At 45.1% G+C, this 23,220-nt stretch overlaps 1 protein-coding gene across 2 annotated transcripts in view; it reads right to left on the bottom strand.

Moving 5' to 3' along the window:
- Positions 1-2,189: 2,189 nt before the first annotated feature.
- The window catches only part of EVA1C (eva-1 homolog C), a 40,805-nt gene continuing 19,774 nt past the window's right edge, over positions 2,190-23,220 (bottom strand). For both annotated transcript variants that reach the window (XM_068912312.1, XM_068912320.1), the window contains exons 4-8: positions 21,100-21,252; positions 10,097-10,240; positions 5,571-5,642; positions 4,087-4,185; positions 2,190-2,737 (exon numbers count right to left, since the gene is read on the bottom strand). In XM_068912312.1, coding sequence (XP_068768413.1) covers positions 2,328-2,737; positions 4,087-4,185; positions 5,571-5,642; positions 10,097-10,240; positions 21,100-21,252 — 878 coding nt within the window. In that variant the 3' untranslated portion in view covers positions 2,190-2,327. The remainder of the gene's footprint in view (positions 2,738-4,086; positions 4,186-5,570; positions 5,643-10,096; positions 10,241-21,099; positions 21,253-23,220) is intronic.

Raw genomic sequence — 23,220 nt, 5'->3', positions numbered from 1 at the left:
CCCACCACCGCGAGTCAGCAGTCAGGAGCGAGCCGGCTCCTCTTCAGCGTTGCCCCACACCGACTCAGCGGGGGCGACAAGGAAAATCCAGCTTCTTTCACCCTTGGGACGAGGGTGCGTTTTTGTCAGACCAAACCCTGCTCAGCAGCGCTCTGCAGTGACCCAGGCTATGAAAACCTCCGAGTCCAAGCGGGGCGAGTCGCTCCTCGGCGGGAGCGCGGTCACCCTTTGCTGTCGCGCTGCCTATTTCGTGCAGCTCGGCCACAACCGGGAGAAGTTTCCCCGCGCCACAAAGGAACTAAGCTTTTCATACGTCTCTGTAATCGGTCTTCCTTCCCCTCATAGGATGCTAACCGAGGTTGAGATTTTTTCCAGTTGAGCATGGGATTTTGGCTTAGTCATTTCTGCAAGTCCTCTTCCTCTCTTTCAAGTTTTCCCAAGCTTTGGTTTGACTCTGTATCCGTAGGAAATGACAAGTCATACCACTTTTTTCTTTCAAAGTATTTCATACTACTTCACTCTTCCTAGGAGCACAAGGTCTGAGCGGGAAGGCACAATGAACTCATGAAGTATTACCGACAGGAAGTGACATTTTTCCTCCTTTTGTTCAGTAAATCCCCTAGGGACTGCAGTTGAAATATTGGAGACATTTTATTTAAAGGCAGGAAGGTTGTGTTTTCAGCTTAGATAAATTTCTGATTTAATTTTCTGTCAGACTGAACTAAACCAAACGTAATTAGTCTGAACAACGTACAAGCAAAGGCTGTGAACGTAAGAAAAAAAAATCCTGTGAATATAGCCTTAAATCAAGTGTTGCCTCTAAAATATGCTCTAATACCAGCCAAATAAACACAGCATTTCAATTAGACTTAGAAAATATGCCCCTAATACGTCAACTTCAAGAGCCTTTGGCAGAAACAGTCATTTTTTAATTACTTGTGCTTCACGGCGTTACCAACACTGGTACCAGCTAGCAGAAGTAATAACAGAATATGTCTCGGGCACCTATCTTCTGATGGCTGGCTGGTGATTTTTCCCTTAACGCTAAGACACTGAAGGGCTTGACTGCAGGTGGCATTTTTGCCATATGTCCATTCCTCAGCTGTGCTTTCATTTTGTGTTTTCATAGGGTTAGGCTTATCCGGTGACTGTTCTCTTTAAAAAAGAAGTTGCAGACACAGAGAAATATTGTGAAATCTTCTCCAGGCGCTTAAGAGCACCTGACTTCAGGTACTGTGACATTATAAACCACAGGACAGCTGCTAGATAAACTCTCTCTCAAATCCTGTAGGGGAGGGACAGACCTGGTAAGAAAAACAACACTGGAAGTTATAGTCCACTGCAACGCATGCACCTCGCACAGTGTCAGCATTTCATGAAATTGGCTTGCTTTCCCCAAAAATTCAGAAGAAAAGTGAAAGGAAAGGGTGGTGTGTGTGGGAGAGTGCTAACACTGCTGAATAGATACTGTTTTTTTTTTTCTTTTTTCTTAAATATATCTCTCTATATATTTTAATGAATCTTCTGGTTTAGAATACAGCCAGATCTACAGATGTGTCCCGAAGCTCAGCTTCCCCTGCTCACGCTGCCCTGGCAGGGCGCTCACCCTGTAGCATGTGTGCCTGCCCAGGACCCTGACGGTGGCCGCTAGCTTCCCAGGATTTTCTCTGAAATATAGGGCATCTCCTTATAGCTGAGTTTCCAGACCTCTCAGTCCAGAAAAGGCCCTTTTTACATTCACATTTCTTTCACATCTCCTCTTCTAAGTCACCGTGTCAACTGGACTGCAGTGAGCAGGATTTAACCCCTCTGGATCACTGTTTTGGGAGGAATGGGATTTATTAGGGAAAAATTGGGTAAAGGGAACAGCAGAAAAGCCTCAGGAACCTGTGTTCAATTTTCTTTGTCCTCCTCACTCTATTCATAATACTCTTTTTTCTCATCAACAGAGCACCTTCCCATGTAATTTATGAGCTGCAGCATACTAACTGGTTAAACAAGTGCCATGTCCTAATGCAGAAGATGTTTCATCACGTTATGCTTCTTAAACATTTTTCTCCTATTTTAATACTCCTTAACCTGCATATAGCAATTAATCCCAAGTTACAGTGAAAAACAATCCATAACATAAGTTAAAACTATTAAAGCTTGTAAAAGTTTTTTTCACAGAATGATTTATAGACAGTCGTAGGTTTGAAACTCTCCTTTTATTGAATATATTTCTCCTTACTTTACAAATAATTATATGTCCTGATACAAATGTTCCTTCACAGAAGGTACATTTTTTTTAAAAAAAAAGGGCTAGGGAGCCATCCAAAATAAGCCATTTATTGTTCATTAATATAAAATGTGTTCATATTTCTAGGAGGTGTCATATCCAGACCACTGTTCATCCAAATTTCTTGTATGATCTGTTCTCTGCGCTCTATCCTCTCAGCGAGCTCTGCGGCTTCTGTTGAATTATAACCTGAGTAAGAAGGTCTGTAAAGTCCTGCTATCTCATCCGGAAAGTCTGATTCGGAGGAATCCTCCTCCTCCTCCTCCTCCTCCTCCTCCTCCTCCTCATTTTCACTCTTCTCGTATGCTCCATCACTTTCTGGCACTAAGTGATCTTTCTTTCCGTGCAATTTCTGGAAGTCATTAGAGCATGACACACGGATCACCAAAGCACACAGCGTGAAGATTAAACCCACACAAACACTGGACACAAACAGTAGAGCGGCTCTTTCAGGGTGATCTGAAATTAGAAATCCAGTGCTTAAGCACTTTTTTAGAAACTATGCCAAAGTCTAGCTCCAAAGAAGTCAGCTGTCATTTCCAAAGAGCGCTGCATTATGCAGCCGCCGCGGTGGGGTGTGTTGGGGGTGTGTGTGTGGGAGGAGATCTATCCTGCCATGCACAGAAAGACTCTGCCCTTGGAAACCGAGCTCTGCCTTCTCCGTTCTTTACATTGCGGTGCAAAAAGCCCAGCCTCTCTACAACATTACATAATAATAGCATTATCCCATCTTTTTATTAGCAGTTTGCTGGCGTTCTTAACCACCTACCAGGAATATACCACCTTTTTCCAGCTACCCTGCCAAAGTGGGTCTTGCTCGCAGGCAGAGAGAGCATGGGAAGGGACAAACGTGTGCCTTGAGGAGCCACAGCAGCATCTCCAGGCCAGGGTGCGGAGGCAGTATTTTTCCTTCTGCCATCCCCTGCGATGACTTCTCACTAGAGCGACCGGAGACACAGACGTGGAAATGGCCTTTCTTGATGGGACGTGAAATCAAAGCCGAGCTGCTCGGGCTGCTTATAAAGAGGCTGCTGCAGGGTGGTGTGAGGGGCGCCAGGGGTGCGGGGAGCGCTGCGCGGGGCAGCTGGTGCCACCGGCGGGATGTGACAGCCTCGCAGTGCCCACGGGGTACGGCCACCCGGCACTGGCCGGGGCCTGCACCGAGGCCTTGTGGGCCCACGCTTGAAAACGGGGCGGTTCCTGCCGTTTTCTAGAAGAGCAGAAATCTCAGCTCCAGAATCGCTCCTTCATGTCAGCTTGTGCTCGCGTCGGGAATTCATGGGAATTCTCCTGCGGTTTTAGAGATCTGGTGATCATGGATTTATTTGTCTAAACAGAGTTTGATAGTGTTGCTAAGTCACAAAACCTGGCACGTCCCATACCAGAGATGACTGGGGTTTTGTTGTTGTTGTTGTTGGTTTTTTTTTTATTACTGCTCCTCAATGATCCTTGTATGTATGTAAATTAACATTTCCAAAAATGGATGTCTCCCGCACTGCTCCCAGAACAAGACCTGATTTTCAAAAATACTGAACATCCAACACTCCTCGTTTAAAATACTCATTTAAAAATTCTTGGCTGCAGCCTCTAAAAAAGTTTGGATCCTTCAAGATGGAAAATATTCTATAAATATCAATTATGTTGTGATTGTCCCATCCACAAGACTATGATTATACTGTCATCACACATTTACTAGAAATACAGGATTGCCAGTTGCAACTTTCTGAGGTGATCCTCCCTTCTCCCACTCCCTCCACAATGCAAAGACCTATTGAACCAAACAGTTTAAGAAAGTCTCATTTTCTCACCTCTAATGTATGCAAATGTGGCCAAGGAGTTGCTAACGATAATTCCTTCTTTCTTTGGAAGTCGTGACTCCCTCGGGTCAAAGTCGATACCTGTGACAACTGAGGAGGCAAAGCAAAGTCAGGCACGCCGCTTTGCTGCAGGAACTCTGCAGAATGTTAGACCAAGCAGTGGTTGGCAAACAAAATAAATATTGAAATAAAAGGGGTATTGAAATAGAATAAAAATTAAATCAAAAGAGTAGATAAAATATTGAAAATATTGAATACCTAGAAAATGCCAAAATTATTAAAGACCCTGCTATACCAAGTGAAATCCCTTGCCGATTCCATTTAAGCCCTCTGAAATAATTCACTTCATTAAGCTTCACAGCCAACAGACTTCCTAGCCCAGCCACTGCAGTAGATTCCTGATAGCGATGATGGAGATATATATTTGCCACCCGTTCATTTTATTTGCCTTTAAGAAGAGTAGGTGTTGGTATAACCCTTAAAAGGCGCTTCAGTCTGAAAGGACTGCAACTTCACTTTTACTCTTCCCACCTTTTGATGAAAGTTAAGAAACAGCACAATGAATACGGACAGCCCGGTATTTGTCTCCCCTTCAGTCAAAACACAGTACACCTACACTCCTGTTTGGAGCGACACATGAGCTGACTCAAGTCAAAGCTTCACAGTTCCTTGTATACGGCGTGAGACACCTATGGCAGCCAGCAGGGCTTTACACGAGGTCTTCCCCGTATATCCCCCTTATTCTTTGTCTCTCTGCCATACCTGGAAGCCTTAACCAGGGATTACGAGTCCCGCTAAGGGTACTCGCATGCATTTGCAGTCGTGACTCCGGACTACGTCTGGTTTGTAAGGAGCAGCTGCCTTGTTTCCCCCCCCCCCCAAAAAAGCCTTTGGCTCTGCGTCCGATCGCATCAGCTAGCTCTTTTACTGAGGACGAGCGCTTGAAAGCGAAACATTTCTCTGCGCGTCTCCCTCGGCTGTGCCGGACCTCTGGCAGGGATGTCTCCGCGCGCCGGAGCGCAGCCCTTTTCAGCGCAGCGCGTCCCTGCCGACAGGCGTCCCTGCGCGGCGCCTCGCAGGGCCCGCAGCAGGGGCCAGCGCCCTTCCCCGGGAACGGGCAGGGGAGACATCTTGCCGTCCTGTCCTCCAGCGAACCGTCCAGTCGCGGCTGCCGCAGCTTCAGCGGCGAGAAGGACTGCCCGGCCTTTGCTCCGCAGCGACTCTTCTGGCTGCGCAGGCCCTGGCGGCACGTCCGGACGGGGCCGTCGTTTCGCAGCCGTGCTGCGACGGCAGGGTGGCGGGGGCCCCCTCTGCCACGCTGCCCGCCGAGGTGACGAGCAGCAACGCTAGCGGCGGGCCCACGATGCCACCCCCACCTCCCTCGGCCCAAGCTCTGCTCTGGCAAAACGTCCCCTTTCTGTTAAAGGCAAAGGATGGCAGCAGACCATTTTTTTTGCCTTAAATACCGTACTTACCACCGTTCTGTTTCACGGAGGGCTTGCTATCAGCGACCAGTGGGTCGACAGCTGTAAGGATGAATTTAGGAACTAAAAAAGGAGAAAGACGAAGCGGGTACTGTTAGTTTTGGAAACCAGAGCCCCCAGTTCATCACCAGGCCCACCACCGGCACGTTTTACCCCGGGCTTATTAATTGCCCCTACGACGGTGGCATCCCAGCAGCGGGGCTCTGCCGGGCAGGGACCCGAGCCGGGCGGCTCCGCCGGGATCCAGCGGGAGCGAGCGCCGGCCCCGCTCCGCGGCCCGCCTGGCCTGCACGCCTCCTCGCCCGGGCGCCGCAGCCGGGCCGAGCTTCTTCGTGGCCCCGAAACGCTCCCTCGCCCGCTGGGGCTGGGAGCGTTGGCAGAGCCGGCGCGCGGTGGAGCCCCAGGGCAGCGCCGCCTTCCTCGTCCGCCTCCTTCCAGGTCGGGCTGCTGCCTGCTGGGTTGCCTTGACTTTTACTAACCCGGTGGTACCCTAACCCCCACAAACGCCCCGAAAGCCGGACCGTTGGGGCCAAGAGAGTTGAGCAGGGCACCGTGGGCTCGGGGTCGAGATGGGCAGGCAGGCCCGGGGGGGTGGGAGGCGGCAGGATTAAGTCACTGTAATTTTCAGGGAAACGTTTAAAATCGGGTGCGACCTGCCCTGCAAACCCTCCAAAATGGTCAGCTCCAGAGAGGGATGGTGCTCGGGGCTGGAGGAGCTATACTGGGTGGGAGTGGGCCGGCCACCTTGTCATTTAATTAATTTTTTTACCCTCGGGAAGCTTTCACACTCCTTTTAAAAGGATTAAAGAGGACTAAAAGAAGGCACATCAGCATTTGCATATTCTTCTGTGTTAGACAAACGGGCCCTTCAGATATCCAGATCTTGGCACCTCTTCTCTGTATTATACGAAGACAGACTGATTGATTTTCAGACCAATGCCAAGCAAAAAAGGGAAGAAATTTCAACTATGAAGCTCACCTCTATCCCACATACAAATGTTTGCCAATAAACAGTGTTGAAAAAAGTTAAACCAAACAGCAGAGACCGAAGTTTGAGGCCCAGCATAGTTTTACTTTGAAAAATAACTAAAAATAGCACTTCTTTCTGCGCAGAACTTTTCTTTGTGTGTGGGCTCAAAGTCATAGCTGTTTCCTTTCCTGACGAAGGATTTTTTTTTTTTAAGGATGTTTTACTCCTGTTTGCAATACAAGGCCAACACAGATAGGGGAGAATGAGCTAATTCCTATTATTTTGGCTTGCACATCATCGTAATTCTTAACTGTGCTCCAGCGGCAGAAAATTTTTTGCTGGTGCAACGAGGCAGAAATTGAACAGACTTGCTTGTTCCCAGGCTGCTCTCTGACTGCGCAGGCCCGGCTGTAACGAACAATATACTTGGGAGATGAGAGATTTACAGTAACTGCAAGACAGCGAACAAAGAATCCATGCACTGCTTTCAGAAAGCTGCATCCTGTTGAGCAGTAAGGGCCTGAGCCTCAAAAGCATTTCCTTAAGCCTCTCCTTATGCAGCATGGTATAGCGGGAAGGTTAAATTGTGGGCATATGGTTAACTGCTTTGCTGCTCGGAGGCTTCAAGCATGAAGCCTGTATGAGGGATGGCGATCAGAGAAGGTACGCAAACATAAGTAAATTACTGCTGGAGGAAACATACTTGGACGAGCTTGCTGGGACTGCGATCTTGTCCAGTCTTAGTGCCTCGATCTAGCGCCTGGGGCGCTCAGGTCCAGCTCCTGCAGCTCACAGATTCGCAGCCCTGCAAAATCTCTCCTGCTCTAGGTCTCCGCACCCCAGCTGCCAGCCCCAATGGGATCGGGGGCAGCGGGGAGAGCACTTCCCTCCGCACCGGCCCTATCCTCATGCACCCCACCTGGCAGGACGTGCTCTCCCCAGCGCTGCTGCGTGGCCTGATGCTCCCGTCGCGTGGCCTGGTGCCTAGGCTGGGCCTCCTTCACGTGAGCTGGTGCTGGTCCTGCTCCCCCTCCTCGGGGGAGCTTCCCAGGGCTTTGTTTCCTACAGGGTGGAATCCCTTCCCCACGGCTTCCCATGGGGTTTGAACAGCGCCGTAACTTGCCCGCATATGGTAGGGGGATCTTTAATTCAACGTGAAGAAGAAACGCTCTTGACTGCTGGCATTATTAATTTTTGCTATGGCTTCATTCCAGATGCACCTTATTTATGAGTTATTTCCATCAAGATAGGTTGTATCAGGTCACTGAACAGAATAACTGAGACCAGCACAAGGAATTTTTTATCAAGATAACCGCATCTATATTAGAGCTTGTGCCAGAATTACTATGTCAAGTAGGGTAGGAGCCAGTAACCTACCGCAAGCTGCCAAAGGCAGCACGCAGATGGATTTGGCATGGCATCCAGGAAGTACAGCCACAGCTCTGGGAGCGGGGAGCCGTGTTTCCTCAGAGAGGCTCCTGAATTCCAGCCTCAGCACGAGACAGGAGACGTTACCCTGGGCAGACACGAGACGACGCTGAGAAGGTCATCTGGGGCGCTGAGACTGTGAGAAACCAGCCTCTCCTGGCTTCTGCTAAGTATTCACTAGCAGGAATTAACTCGCAGAAGAAAAACGCAGCCTGGCACACTAGCCCTAAAAGGTTGCAGACCTCTGAGGTAGGGAGTATGATTTGTTCACATTCCTGACTGTGATGGAAATCTTTTTAAGTACGGCACAGCCCTCAGAGGATGTGATCTGGTCAGTTGTGTTCCTGTCACTTCAGAGGAAAGCCTATTTGCCTTAACTTGCAGGGAAGCATCAGATTTAGCAGGAACCTTCTAGTGAAGGGAAAGAATGCAAAATGTCACTCTGGGATATTCCCAAACTTTTTGCATATTCACTAGATGATATGTAAAATATTTATATGTGCAAATCATTGGCTAATGCCTCAAATTGCTCAGCTCAGTAGGTTTTGGCAGGAGAGTAAGTCTTCAAAATGTGCCAGCAACACATAATAACACTATCTATATATTATCTAGTTTTCGCAGAACTCCTTAACTAAATGACAGAATGCACAACCTCACTGCAAACAAACAAACACTTGGTTTTCTATTATATTGGTGTGTAGGAAAGGATGATCTGCTATAATTATCCTTATGCTAATTAAATGGATTTCCATTAACTCATTCATAAAGTTATTATAGCATAGAGGAAACTGCACAATAATATCGTGTATTAGTGTGGAGACAGGTCTCCTGTTCTCTTCAACAATTACTGCACCGCCTCTCACCTGACAACCAGCACATGGGGAGATGATTGAAAAAAAATTCTCTTATGTTAGCGAGGAAATAGTAGGGGTTCATTTTCCTCTGATCTTCAGAGACACAACGATCTGATAAGCAGTCCTACGCTGTTGTTCCCAAAGGCACGTCTCAGATAGCCCGCACCCTTTGACCACTACTCACTACAGATACTGTGTAAGGACTCCATGATGTGTCTCCATGGAGCGACCGCTGTGATTCCCTACAGACCAGTGGGAGCTAGCGCCTGTCCAAAAAGGAGCAGGGCTGGCAGCTTTCCAAGCACTCCAAGCAGTAACTTCATGAAAAAGTTGCTACACATCCTGTAGTTAAAGCAGAGACTTGTGAGAGTCAGTCACCACCGACCCACACACCTCACCTCCATCCCGCAGCTAGCCAGAGGCAGAAAGCAGAGGCTGGGGAAATCTGTTCAGGTCTTACGTTAAAGAAATGCACAGCTACTCCTAAAAGCAGGCAGTACCTTAAAAAGCACTGCATTAAAGTTCTGCAATCATTTTTCTCTCATCCTCATTCATATTACACTTTGCTGTCCTACAACCCTTTTGAAAAAAAAAAGCTGTAGGGCATTCTGCCTTCCCATGATGTAAACATATTAAGCAATGGTAAAGAGTAGGGTAAAGAGACATTCCTCTTATCTGAGGAACGAACTGCACCAGGCTTCAGTCTTGCAGCGATGTATAACCTCAAAGCTTCACTTTTAGCGAGACTTTGGTTATGAGAAAGGAAATCCCTCTGCGAGGCTGAAGGCTGTAGGTACGCTCATGTGAATCAGATTTCAGGACAGGGCCCTGTACACAGTGCTTCAATTATGCTGGCGTGCTTTGCCTGGGCTCATGGTAGGCTATAGCAGATTGTTTTTCCTGGCTCTGTCGCCAGTGAATCCTACAGAACATAATCTTATTTTGAGAGTATTTCTGAAAATACTAAGACATACGCTTTGTATTTTATTGTAAAATGCATTTTTATAGAGAAAAATACTTAATGTCTGAGTTTATGTTAGGTATAGCTCTGGCCATGGGGATTGTTCACATGTTCACATATTCTGGCTGTTTGCGTACGGCTACGTCATAGATTTCATATGTTAAAAGGAAGGTTAGACTTAGGAAGCCCCTGAGTGGGAGGGGTGGGGTGGGGAGTATCTCCACAGGTATCTGCCGTTTGGCATTGTTCTGCTCTGCCAGTAGAATAAGCGCGTGCTGGAAAATGATCATGCATTTACTCTTACCACATGCATAGCTGACGTTAAGGTATTTTTTCACTCCAGGTAGGCATGGACTTCCAAAATCCTGGCTAGTGACAATAATTTTACATCTCTGTTTCCCGTAACACCTTTTTGATAACACTTCCAAAGCTGTGTAAGATAAACAGTCTGAAAAAAAAAATTGGATACAATAAATATACAACATTGATGGGATCAGAAATACTAGCTGCTACACGCACAACTAGAGATACAAATCTGCTATCAGTTTCAGGTATATGTTTGCCTGGGCAGGATATCAGAATTAGATCTTAGGACTTGTCTATGCAAGGAAATCGGCATGCAATGAAGGCGTGAACTTGCAGCAAGCTAATTACCTCATGCTGACTTCCCCATGCATGCTAAGGATGCAGTAAGATTCATCTCAACCTACAAATGAGGTGCCAGTATAAGTCGTCTACTTTCCCTTCTCGGTGACTTGGAAAAAGAAAAATCAAAGCTCATCCAGACAACTCTTTATCTATCCCATTTTCAGGTGGGCATGCAAATAAAGGGAGATGCAATGTTCTTTGAAGTATATCTCTCTCCCTGGGTTATCAAGATGATTTGACTAGATGCCTAATTTCAGCTGAAGTTTGGTGAGATGAGTTTTTTCTGTGTCCCAATAGCTAGGGATACACTGAAGGATACAGTGTAGGTTACAGTGCAGGGATACAGAGTATTAAAGTTAGCTTTCCTTTCACTACACCTGACACATTCTGCCCTGGCAAAGAGATGAAAAGAGGCTCAGCATTTAACCAGGCTATCATTTGGCTTCTTCCTCCCATATCAAATTCAACACTGTCCTCGTAAGGCTGCTACCACCAGCCACGCTCGCGCACCTAACACAACCTCAAAAAGGCATCTGCACTGCACTGTACTCATGCCCTGATTGCATGAGGCAGCTCACTTCACTTTCAAAGCAGCCTACACTACCTCTGACTTTGTGCACGCCACGAACATCCAGGCGGCTGGACTCTTCCCTATGGACACAGCACTAAGTGTGTGCAGTGTATGAAAACAAGCCTGGCTGGAATCTACCCTTGCCTTTCAGTTGCTTGGACTCAGGATTTCTTTATTCAAGACATACATATGTCTTTTATCACAATAAAAAAAAAAAAACCTCAATAAGCAGAATTTTATATCAAAGCTGAAGTTTGCATGTCAGACAAACCTTTAAAAGTCTCCTTTAAAAGAGACAGAATGTTTCTCAGTTTGATTAATTTCTCAGTATCCACATGCGCTACACCCTGATCCACAAAGCAAAAATACCCATTCGTTTTGTTTTTTAAACAGAAAGTGTGCAGAAATCATAAGTCTGTAGTAAGTAACGTTATTCTGAACCTGTCTGCGCCCAGTCAGTGTTACCTCACTTGTTTTGCGGATTTCTACGGATGATGGATATTTCTCATTCTAGTGTTCCCAGGTGGGGACTTTCCAGAAGTTGAAAACATATTCATCTTGGCACTAAAAAAGTCCTTCTTCCTATTATAAAACTCTGACAAGGATGTCACCTTGTCATCGTCTTCCAACTGTTTGAGCTCATTTGTGCTGCTCCAGAGGAAGGAGAAATAGTGTTCAGAAAGACACTCCTAAAGGTTTCTCAAATCAATCTTGTTTGAAAAGAAAGTGGAGATTTGGGACTGGCGTTCTTGACAAGATTTACCTTTAATACGTACAATGGGAAAGATTTGTGATTTTTAGAGTTAATTCCTTGACACCGCTTAAATATCTGTGAATAAGCCACATACCTGAGTAGAGACATTGGGAGAGACTGTGCTGATTTCTTTGTTTGAGAAAGGAATCGCAGGTTACCTTAGGATATGGATTTTGCGGGGGGGAGAACAACTCTTGCGTTGGCTTTTTGGAGACCTAGAAACCTAGTGCCTGTGTGTCCTGGGAGGCTACTGGGTACTCAAGGCACTCTGAAAACAGCAGAAAGTTGTGATTAAATAACTAACTCTGCTGTTAGCTGAGCTAGTCTAGCTGTCAGCTGGTCTCTCTGGCCATCTTAGATGACTAAGAATATATTTGGGTGGACATTTTAGGCAGCCAACAGCTTATTTTGTCAAGTACAAAAACAATTGAAGAATATCAGCAGGAACTATCAGATGATTCATATATGAATGGATTGGGAGCATAACAGCAATCTGGCAAAGTGAATTATGTTTTCTACAACCGTTCTTGCTCTTGGAGCTATTCAGTGTCTTATGTAACTGCAGGCTGTTGCCCTGATGGTTTTCTACAAATTCAGTGATACAGTGAGTACATGTTTTATTTTGCCTTTTTGCCCATGTTGCTGTGGGAGTTAATAGCTCCTTATCATCTATATGCATGTTGGATTTGGCTACTCTGCCTGAGGAGCCAGTCCTGGGAATGTGTCATGTGCCTGCAGGCTTTGGCAGGCCAGGTTTTGGAGAACTTTCCAAGGCCTGCCTGGTGTCATGGGTGTGCAAGTGTAAACCAAGGCTGGCTTGCTTTTGCAGGGCAGCACAGCAGTTAACTGGAACGACCTATAACAAAAAGCCTCCCATGTTTAATAGCTACCTGTGGTCTATCGAGTATTCGGCCTTTCGTGATTCGTTCAAAAGCTGTTTTAATTTTTTTTTCTCTCTGGTTCACGCTCCTGCAGCAGCTACAATGCTGGCTGAGCAACGAGTTCAGCTCAGATAAAGTCTCTGTACTTAGTACTGAAAGGCACTTTTTCAAGGGTTGAAGCTTTGTCTGTCCAGTCTCGCACAAGCAGACACTACAGAAGCGTATCCACAGAGAAGTCAGCTGTAGGGACGCTCAAGCCAGGTTCAGCCAAGCCTGCCTGGAGTCTAGTAACAAAGCAGCTGCAGCAGTGCAGAGCTCACAGTAGCTTATCCTCCTTCTGGTCAAACACCTTACTGCAGTGTCTAGATGAGGAGAAGATTCAGTCAATGCTTAATTTTGAGTAAATGAGTGAATAGTTCCATTGAACAGTCCTTAACGAGTCAGAAATCAGGACGTGACCATAAATATGTAATACATCTTCTTCCTGAATGTCTAAGTAATACTTGAGCTAAGCTTACATTTATAGGGCTTGCTAAATTGGTACTGCATGTTTGAAATAAACTGCTTCTTGAATAGCACTCTCCTGGCACGCTAGAAGGCTGGGGTCATCCACCAGCAGTGGCAGAAAAGCAGCAGCGTAAGGCTGGGAAAACACTTAATTCTTCAAGCCTTTCTGTCAAAGTTGCCTGTTACATACCGGTAGTGTTGGTGGATTTTTTGAAGTGGGCGCTTGTATGGGTGGCATGGAGATATAGGCAACAATAAGAAGTTTTTAACATAGCAATAAACTATCAAATCTGACTGCAGCTATTTAACAGAGTAGAAAGCCTTGTTTCTGGAGGAAAGGCTCTTTCAGCTCCCTAATTAGCTTTGTTCAGGAAAGTTTTGGCAAGCAAATTACATGCCATAAATCACATAGCCCTTAATGAGGAGCAATTTGTCTTCTGATTTCTTAAAGTTTCTCTCAGTTCAGACGTTAGGAGCGTTCCTTCCCTTTCTTTCCATCCTACCACCCAAGACCTGCAGGTGATGGAATAGCCAGAGCTGGCCTGAGCGACTTGTGCCGAGCTTTGGCAACAACGTCCTGTCACACCCTCTCCAAACCTTACTAATTAATTGCTGTCTTTTGCCACATCACTATGCGCAGGGCAGGCCTCAAGGCACTGCAGGTAGGGGATGCATCTTAAATGTAAATCAGTATTACATAAAAAGTAACATGTCCGTGAAGGACTCAGGGGGCCCAAGTGAGGAACTCCTACTGCACTTTTCACTCCAACACTAGAGCCCAGCTGCACGTTGCTCTCATCCCCAGTCGCTGGCTTGCCGTGCTTTATGTTTTCTGGGCTGCGTCTACCCGCAAAATAATAAGGAGCTTGCTTTAAAAATCAAGTGAAAGCAAAGATTTCACACTATCAAATCAGGATGGCTTGTGCTTTGTGGAGCCCAGATTTCAGCTCAGGGGATAAGAACTGACGGGGAAACTATGGAGTTCTGGAGCACGCTAAGGCTGCAAACTCCTAAAGAAAGTTACCATAATAATATGGTAATTTATGCATGAGCATGGTACAGAGGGTCCTGCCTATGCATCAGAAAAAGGCCATTTGAACTGCTCATTCTAGCAAAAACACACAATATGATGCATTTATGAAAAATGGTGCTGATACCTTTATATTCCAGGGCCAACACTGTTAGTAAACGAGGTAGTACGACAGGCTAAAAATACTACTTATTGTCAGAACAGGCCATTCCTTAGAAGTGAATACAGTATCAAGGCTTTCTGAAAAGCCATACCCTCTTTCTCCCTCTCCCTGTGGCAGCAGTTCCTGTACTTGTTGTGAGCCTCTCGTAGCCTCCATGAAATTAGCACGTTATTTGGGTTTATTCAAAAGTGGGTCTGTGTTCAGAATTCAGTCTGTAAGTATCTGGTGCAAACCCTCCGCAATCTTTCTTTCCTTCTTGCATGGGCATACGCACAGGTCTATCTGCTAGCACAAACGTAGAAGACGAGACACAAACGTAATTCCACAGTGGTTGGCGACAGCAGGAAACAAACTCTCTCTGCTCAAATGATTTTTGCTTTGTTTTGTACACTTAGGTCTATGTGTACACAGATGACAGGTTAAAGGAGTTTCTTATTTTATTTTAAACTAAAGTGCCAAGAATACTTTTCCAAACAATTCAAAAATCTAAGCAAGAAAAATCTACACATACGAAAAACCCTAAAATGATAGTAAAGGAAACATTAATGGACAAAGTGATATGTGTCTGAACTTGCAGATAACTTTAAACAGCTGCTTAGCAGCATGTGACCTTCCCCATTCATCTCAACAGAACATTAACTGGTCTCTAAAAAAGGTGACTGCTCTCTTCCTCCCTTCAAATACTCAGTTCTCATCCTGCCACTGCTTCAGTCCTCTTGTGGGCCCAGTTTGTCCTGGCAAGAGCTCTTGAGGTTAGGGTGTGCAATGACTCCTGGCAGCACCCTATGGGGCGCAAAACATCTACCAAGTTTCCCGGTTTGCTCAAGTGACATGGCCAAGGAACTTCTCGTACCTGATGTCCATGCACAGATAAGAGTTGGCTCAAGGCTTATTGGTGGCGGAAGCAAAACTGAAGGATTTTGTCTGCATCTTTGCGCCGACAAAGTTCGTTTGATGACTGTAAGGTAGTGGCTCTCTGTGGACTATTCTCCCACCACCAAAGTGACAAGGCACTACTGGCAAAAACTGCAGTGGAAGATATGAACCTTCCCCACGTCCCTGAGCTCTCGTACTGCTACCAAAGAGTCACGCTGCATCTACCCAACTCACACTATCCCTCTGCGTGGTCCCACCGCCTCCTTCTGCCGGAGCACAGCCCGCCCTGCTCTTCCACAGCATCCCTGTGGAAGAGGTCCTATGCTGTGTCACTAACAAAACTCCTCTGCAGCCCCAGGTCTCCTCCACTCAGCAGCTCACCACTTGCGCAACTGCCCACATGGCTTGCGTTTGAAATCAGCCCTTTAGTTAGCCAGTAAATATACGGTAGATAGATGATGCTCGGGAATAGAAGGGTAAGCCTACTGGTCCTGGACCAGCGATACCTGCAACCTAGAACGGACTTAGTCACGTTCTCTTCAGCAGCTCTGAACTAGCAGTCCTTGCTTTCTCCCCTCGTAGAGGACTCAGCGTTTCTGTTCATCTACTAAATGATCCTTGAAGTGCCTGAATTTCAATGTCTAGTGTGTCCTAGATTCTGACTGCCTTAAATGGTTTGTAATTTATGGCACTTAAAAGTCTATAGCTAGCATGACTCTAATAACTTCAGTGTATAAGTATTTCCAGCTCTGCCTACAGTGATACCTTTACTTCAGTCACATCTGCTCTCAGGAGAGCTACACATGGGACTGTGTAGCTGCGGAGGAGTATACATCTCCTGGTGCAAAAATGAAGCCAAAAGCTTTTCAGTCACTGTTAGCAAATAAGAGACATAGACCCTTTGGCTCTTTCACAATATTGATACTAAAAAAAAAATCATGATATCACAAGATACTGCAATATAACAAAATCATGATACCTTGTTGGGTTGGAAGGCATCTACAGGATTTTGAAAATCTCTCCTTCTTGCCTTTCTATCACCCTTCTTCTTAGTCCAATGTCATCTCACAGGAAAGAGGTGAGGAGGACAAAATCCAACCTCAGGGTACTTCATGCCATGGTGAAAGCTGTGATGGAAGTGCCTGAGTTCTCCCCTCTCTCTCAACCTCCCTAGAGTGTGGGACCCCACCTTCCAGCACAACCCTCTCTTTTACTTGTTCTCATTTTAGAGAGAAGTGAAGTTCGGCAACTCAGGGCTTTGCTGGTCATTAATGCTTGGGGAAGTGCATGTCTGACCAGCTGGTGCACATCCAGGTAAAAATTTCTGGGAATTACATTCTAGAATTGTAGCCTGCGTGTTTCAGCTAGAGGATACCTACTAGCAAGCCTTCTTTCAAGTACTTTCATGTATTAACACGAGTAATTTATGATTTGAGGAGTATTTGTTGACCTGAATCTTCCTTGTGTTCTCTATGGTAACCTGTATTTTGGCACGATCCTTCATTTTCTTTTGGCCAATAAATCTCCTGTTTCCTCATGTACATGTTACTACAAATGTAAAAGAGAAAACAGTATGCCAGAAAAGACAGTCTCTTACACGGGAACAAATGGCTACAGGCTCCTGTTTTGGTGGAGAGAACTGCTGGACACAACGGACACCTCAAAGTAGAACCATCTGTTACAAAACTAGACTCAAAAAACTCTAATTTTTCTTGTCAATTTTTTGGTAATACTAGTGAAACAGGGATATTGCTTTCTATAATTTCTGTACCATTTTAGCAGTTACTTGAATAGCTGCACAAGCAGGCCACTGCTTGGAGTTTTTGCAATGCACCAGAGACCTTCTAATGGGAAACAAACCCCTGTGCTTCAAGGAAACTTCCGACTTATGTTAGGAGCGTACTTTGCAGAAGAAACTTTTTCTAAAGGCAGAATATCCTAAAATGCCTGGAGACACAATTTCATGCACTGTCCTTTGAAGTGCGTAACTGTGTCCACTCATAGGAATGAAGGATTCAGAGGACAAGTTGGAGAGCAAGACCAGAGCCATGTAAAAATACCTTTTTTCAGTTTGATGGTGACAGTGGAAAAATGGAGAAAGTGTTTTATATTGATTTAAGTGGAAACTACACCTTTGGACAAATCTTCCTCTCCCTCAAACAGTTTCAAGCTAGACGAGTTGCTCAAAGCACAGCTTTTGGTTTCTGGTCACTTTGAAACAAAAGCAAAAAGCATTTGGAAATGAAGGTGGAAGTTACACATATAGGTAAGTATCACTCCTGACACTGAAGTAGTGGCATTGTATTGGCTACGGTATGTGTTAGAGAGTTTCTTGTGCTAGCAGTTCAAATTTTTACCCAGATTCAGATCCTCTGTCTATCTGAATCAGAACAGGGATTGAATGCGTGTCTTCCATAACCCATCCTGCATGAGCCTTTCTGGGTGGCATCGTCTCCAGCTGAAGCTGTTCTACTGCCTAGTATAAGCAAGACTTAACTAATCACGGGACCAGAGGGCAACTCTATTGTCTGATGGCCAAAGGCTTTATCTAGATGAGAAGACACCATGATCCCACTGCTCTTCTTCCTCTGTACTGGAAATGGCACCTAGGTTACATTATTGAAATGGCTCGGAAAACTAGTTTGAAGAGGAGGCAGTCACACTAAATGCTGAGCAGATGCTCAGGTTCCTATGAAATGCTGAGAGCTCATGGTGCTCAGAGGCTACACAGATATCACCAATAACAGGGACGGATTTATAGACTTTATTTATTATATGGAGAAGTGCCTTTATGCTAATGAAATTTTAGGTCTTCCTGTGTTCCCTTTGAAGCATAGCTCTGAGCATCTGTTAGTTGATTTGATAGCATGTTCATAGAAGAGGGATAATTCAGAATACATCTGTTTCAGTCCAAAGCTGCCGTTTGTCATGAATTGCTTATCAGCTATACTCCATGTAACGTAAGGTCACCAAAACCTTGAGAAGTATCTAATTAATTCTATATCCATACTCCTAGCAGTACGATATCCAGTATGGGTAGATGTAACACTCTGAGCACACTGGAGGCTTGCTATACACGTCACAGGACCCTACAGATGATTTATACCTGGAGAGTACTAAAACAACTTCTCACAGCTTCCCAGTCATTCACTAAAAGAAATGGAAAGGCTTGAGCACTGTCTTAAGGCTGACGTACATAAACGTGGGTAGAAACAACAGTGGCTGTGCGCTGGAGCAGATTTAGCTTTTGGTGCAAATATATTCATGTATATGGACTCTCTGATTCCAGAATGAAGAGCAGCTGAAATAAGTTTTCTAAATTGTCTTGAATCCCTAAAACAATCTTGACATTCAAATTACCATTGCTTTCGGTGGGTAAAAGGTACACAGACACTTCAAAAGTCCTATTATTCATCGCTGGCATCTGTATGTGCTTAAATAACCGCATGAATAAGAATTAATCTCCAGATGGATAGATCCGGAGTCAGCTGGATTTGATTCCTAAGGGCCAAGTCTCTTGTGGTAACTGGATGCATACTCTTAAACCACATAGGTGATTTTGAAAATCATACTCATTGCAGAGAGTCACTGGCCCCATGCAGGAAGAGGCCAACTACTTTCATTAAGTAACGGAAAATCTATATAAGGACCTACCTTATATAGATAGAGACGAACCTTGTGTTTGTCTCAGGCTTTATGCCGTCTCCTATTACCATAGACTGTTTCAGAGAACAAGAGAGCAGCAATAGCCAGGGTGTTGCTCAAGGGGTGCACATACGTTGGAGGCCTAGCAGAGAATTTGTTGCTGTTCCAAATACTTTATTTATTTATAATGGGAAACTTTATCCATTAAGAAGGGTTTGCAGCATTCTGATCTGTGAACTGCCAGCACTGATATTACAGGCAAGTGAGCAATTTCAAGAGGTGAGCAAAGTGCAAGAAATTAATATGGCGGTAGCCTTTCTGGACCTGCCTTCTGAGCTGACTCTGCTCTCCAAGTCTTATACTAAGGCCATCATCAGGAAGGATGCATGGGTCCTTCAGAAACCTGCTAAAATGTTTCCTCCACAGAACAGATAGGTAGAGCTAGAGTCCCTCAAAGTCTGTGTGAAGGTCTTCACAAGACAGGCGGTGTGAACCACAGACCTGACAATGTCCAGGCTAGACTGGCAATCCAAATCCATCACAAATTAATGTAGAAAGAAACCTTTCGCTCTCTCATAAGACCTCATGGAACAGTTGGAAAGCATGGGATGACTGCACATAATCCCTAATTACCTTAAAAGTTGACCTATTAAAGAACTTGAAGAGCTCTCAAAGAAAGGAAAATTACTTAAAATGGACACAAGCCTAGGGTCCAGATCCGTGATGGAGTAAATCAGGATAGTCCATGGTTTTATGAATACAAAAATCTGGCTTATTTGCATGAAGACTCTTGTATCTTCTTTTTGATATTGACTTTGTAAATAGATTCTGGTACAAGAACAGAATACAACTTTCAGCCAATACATTTTTAATAATATATATGAAACTAAACAGAAACATTGGCTTGCAGACAAATGGCTTTTAAGGCTAATCATTGATCTCTTCTTGATGTTCAGAGATGCTTCTTATAGATTTCACTTGTAGCATGTTTCTCAGAAGTGAGCAAAAGTTCAGCCTTTGCAGGGGGCAGGCATCAGTCATGCAAGCCCTTCCCTATGTGGTTTTAAGGGATGTGAAGAGTACACGGATCTTGTGCTGCCCTTCTCCATGGCCTGAAAACTTACTTTCACGTCTTCAGTGTCAGCCATTGAACATATTATTCGTGCAAGCATAAGGCACCTTCACAGTCTCATGCTACTATCAATCCAGATATTTAGCGATAAGAATTGAGTCATCAGTCTTTAGTCATACACCAGCTGAGACTGTAGGCTGAAGTCAATGACTGGTTATTGATGTAGACCATACAACTAGCTACAATGTTTTGGGTCCCATTTGAAAGGGGAACATCCCGTGTCTGAAAGTGTTTATAGTCTGTGACCAAAGTGTCATTATTACTGTTGTTATTACTATTATTGCTATTATTTATATTCAGATCCTTTGGCACGCACCTGTACTAGTAAACCAGCAGTGCCAGGGAACGTTCCTGACCCTGTAAGACAGTGCTCCATGCTGTTAAGTACAGTACCTGCACCTTTCTGGCCTGCGCCATCAGCATCCTCCCAGTAACTCCCCATCACAGTTCAGGAGCTAGCACAGGCTGGAGAGCAGCCCCAAGAGGCAGTTTGCGTGCAGTCACTCTGCTTCGGAAGGCAGGAGAGTTTAACGCTACATACACAGGCCACTTCCTGCCTGCTGAACTCAGTGCCAGAGAAAAGTCCCAGGCACATTTAATTTACCAGTATAACGTAGTCTTGGAGTCTGGACATACAGCAGCATCTAAAGTGATGGACCCTGACCTAAGGAGTTTGTCTTTACAATCTTAATTTAAGGTAAAGGAACAGCTAGCAAAAACAGAGATCAGAGTAGACAAGGTGTTGTGACACACTTGTTGCCTTAATCACTGCCAGAAATTGGAAGAAGGGAGGTAAACAGCTGATATTTAGTACAAGTTGCTTACAGTAAAGATAGCCAACAGAACCAGTTTTTACAGTTAATTATAGTAAGGACTGATTAACTACAGCAAGGGTTATTACTTTGCTACATTTCTTACACTATTTTTCTCCCTCATACTGGGCAATTTGAGTTTTAAAAATAATCTCTCCTATGTTTCAGTCACTGACACTTCCAAAGAGCACTTCCGTTGCTCTTGTGTCTGAAGTTTTCTCCCCTTCCTTTTTCCCCCTCCTCTGTGCACCCACTCAAAAAAGTTGTATCGACAGCGTAAAAACCTACCGAAGGGGGGGACGCGCTCCATTTCTGTCGAGCAGATGTTCTCTTCCTGTGCCGATCTGCCATAGGTGGCGGAGTAGATGATAAGGAACTTTGACTCCTGACAGTGGAGTTTCAGTTCCTGGTTTTCACATGCTGATTTGGTTTTGTATTCAGCTAAAATAGAAGCAAGTAACAACACGGTAGCATGAGGCAATTTACTCAGCTGGACTGTTAATAGCATATAGCAGCATGAGAGAAAACAGCCTTTCTGTAAGTTCTGTTGTGAGCGAAATGTGGCACAATTACAACCAGAGACAAAGCCAATAGCAACATGGAGTGTTTCCTCCAACTCAATTGTTCCCTTATGACTATCCAAAGCCTCCAGCTCCTTTTTAAAACGAATTAAAAAATTAACTTTTGCCAGCCTCCTCTCCCAGCAGAACAGCCTCCCCTGATCCTGCCTGATTTCCTGGCCTGCTTTCCACAGCCGTTCAGTACAAGAAACCTCATGCTTCCCTTTTGTTTCTCCCAAGGACAATGTTGCATTCTACGCCTATTTTAAACGTCTGCCCAAGTGCTGAGAGTCTCAGACCGCTCATCAATCATGGGGGTGGCTGGCAGCGCCCAGTGCCACCGCGCGCGGCACAGAGCGAGCGCTGAAGAATAGGAGGCACAAAAGCATGGGGATGGGCTAGATGCCCTGAGCCAGACTGTGGTCTCGGCTACATCCGCCTCGCTCCACCAAGGTCAGTGGGTTTCCCTGGGCGGGACTCTCCGGCAAGGGCTCATTTGAAAGTCTTGCTGACAAAGCAACGGGAATCGGGAGCCTGAGAAAAATACACCCTCTCCCTTTCCCAGCTGGCATAGGCACACAGGCAATGTCCTCAGCACAGAGGCAGGTAAATCAGTGAGATTATCTTTTAGACAGCAGGGTTTATCCCACCTAGGGGACCTCTGGTTAAAATCTGCTGCCTGGCCAAAGAGGTGTCTTTCTCATCTAAGCAGCCTCTTTGCTTGTAGCCTTTACCACTCAAGTCCTCCTGGCTTAGGTATGGTGGCAAACCCTTTTTAGTGTGGATAAGACCGGGGAGAAGAGTTTAGTCTGCTCCATTTCATGTCTTTCAGAAATGTGAAAACAGGAAAAGGAGGTTCCTGAGCCGAGCAGGGACAAAGGGAAATCTTATTGTTACCGACTGGTATTGCTGTGAGTGGACTGCGGGTGTTGGTGCTAAAGGAACTAGAGAGAGGAAAAACTCTATCTATTCAACGAAGAAAACATAATCGGTTCACTTAGAACAGAATAAAAAGAAGAATGGCTTAATTTTTAATGGTAATGGTCCAGTTCCTTCCACCTGAGCTCTTCAGCCCTCACAGCTTTTTTAAAAACACTTGACCTGCTGCAGATTGCTACTTCTGCAGAAGTAGGGCTTTGTGCTGTACCCCACGAAGATCGTGCCGAGGAAACAGGCGCTCTGACACAAGGGCTGACAGCCTAAAGCTGGGCTGTGTGTCTGCACAGCTGTGCTCTGTAAGTTGCAGGAGAGGCTGTGGAAGTACAGACAAAAGAAACAAACCCTCAAGTGATATAGGGCAAGACAAGGATAAAAATACAACAGAGACATCTGCAGAGATAGAGCAACAAACAAAAACACCACCTTTCTACATGAGAGGAAAAACTAAGGGATTCAGGAAATCGCTCAAGTGTCTGCTTGAAGGCAAGGAGATTCTAGCATATGCTTCAAGTTATACTCAAGTGATTTCCTGAGTGAGGATGTTTTCTACAGTTAGGCCTAACAATCTTAGTATCATACTTAGGAATATAAATTTCCTGTCAAATGAGGTCACGTAATTTGCACTGCAACTGGCCATCTCCCTCAATTCTGAAGGCAGAACTTGCTGTTAAATATACTTTTGACCAACTTTGGTAAAATTCAGATCACACAGTATTATATATTGAAAATAGCTCATTTGCAGTGGGCAAAATACTAAGTGCCTTAAAAAAGTAACAGAGGATCACAACCCGCTACTTATTAGTAAAGAGAGATTTCTAATGATACAGGTACAGCTACGATACGCAAATGCAGATACTATTAACAATGCAGAAATTATAACCTGGAAAGGTTATCTGTAAACTGTAAAATA

Source organism: Struthio camelus, chromosome 1 (genome assembly GCF_040807025.1).
Source record: "Struthio camelus isolate bStrCam1 chromosome 1, bStrCam1.hap1, whole genome shotgun sequence".
Taxonomy (NCBI): Eukaryota; Metazoa; Chordata; class Aves; order Struthioniformes; family Struthionidae; genus Struthio; species Struthio camelus.
Note: the sequence above shows the minus strand (reverse complement) of the source record. Positions and strands in the feature narration are given on the sequence as shown.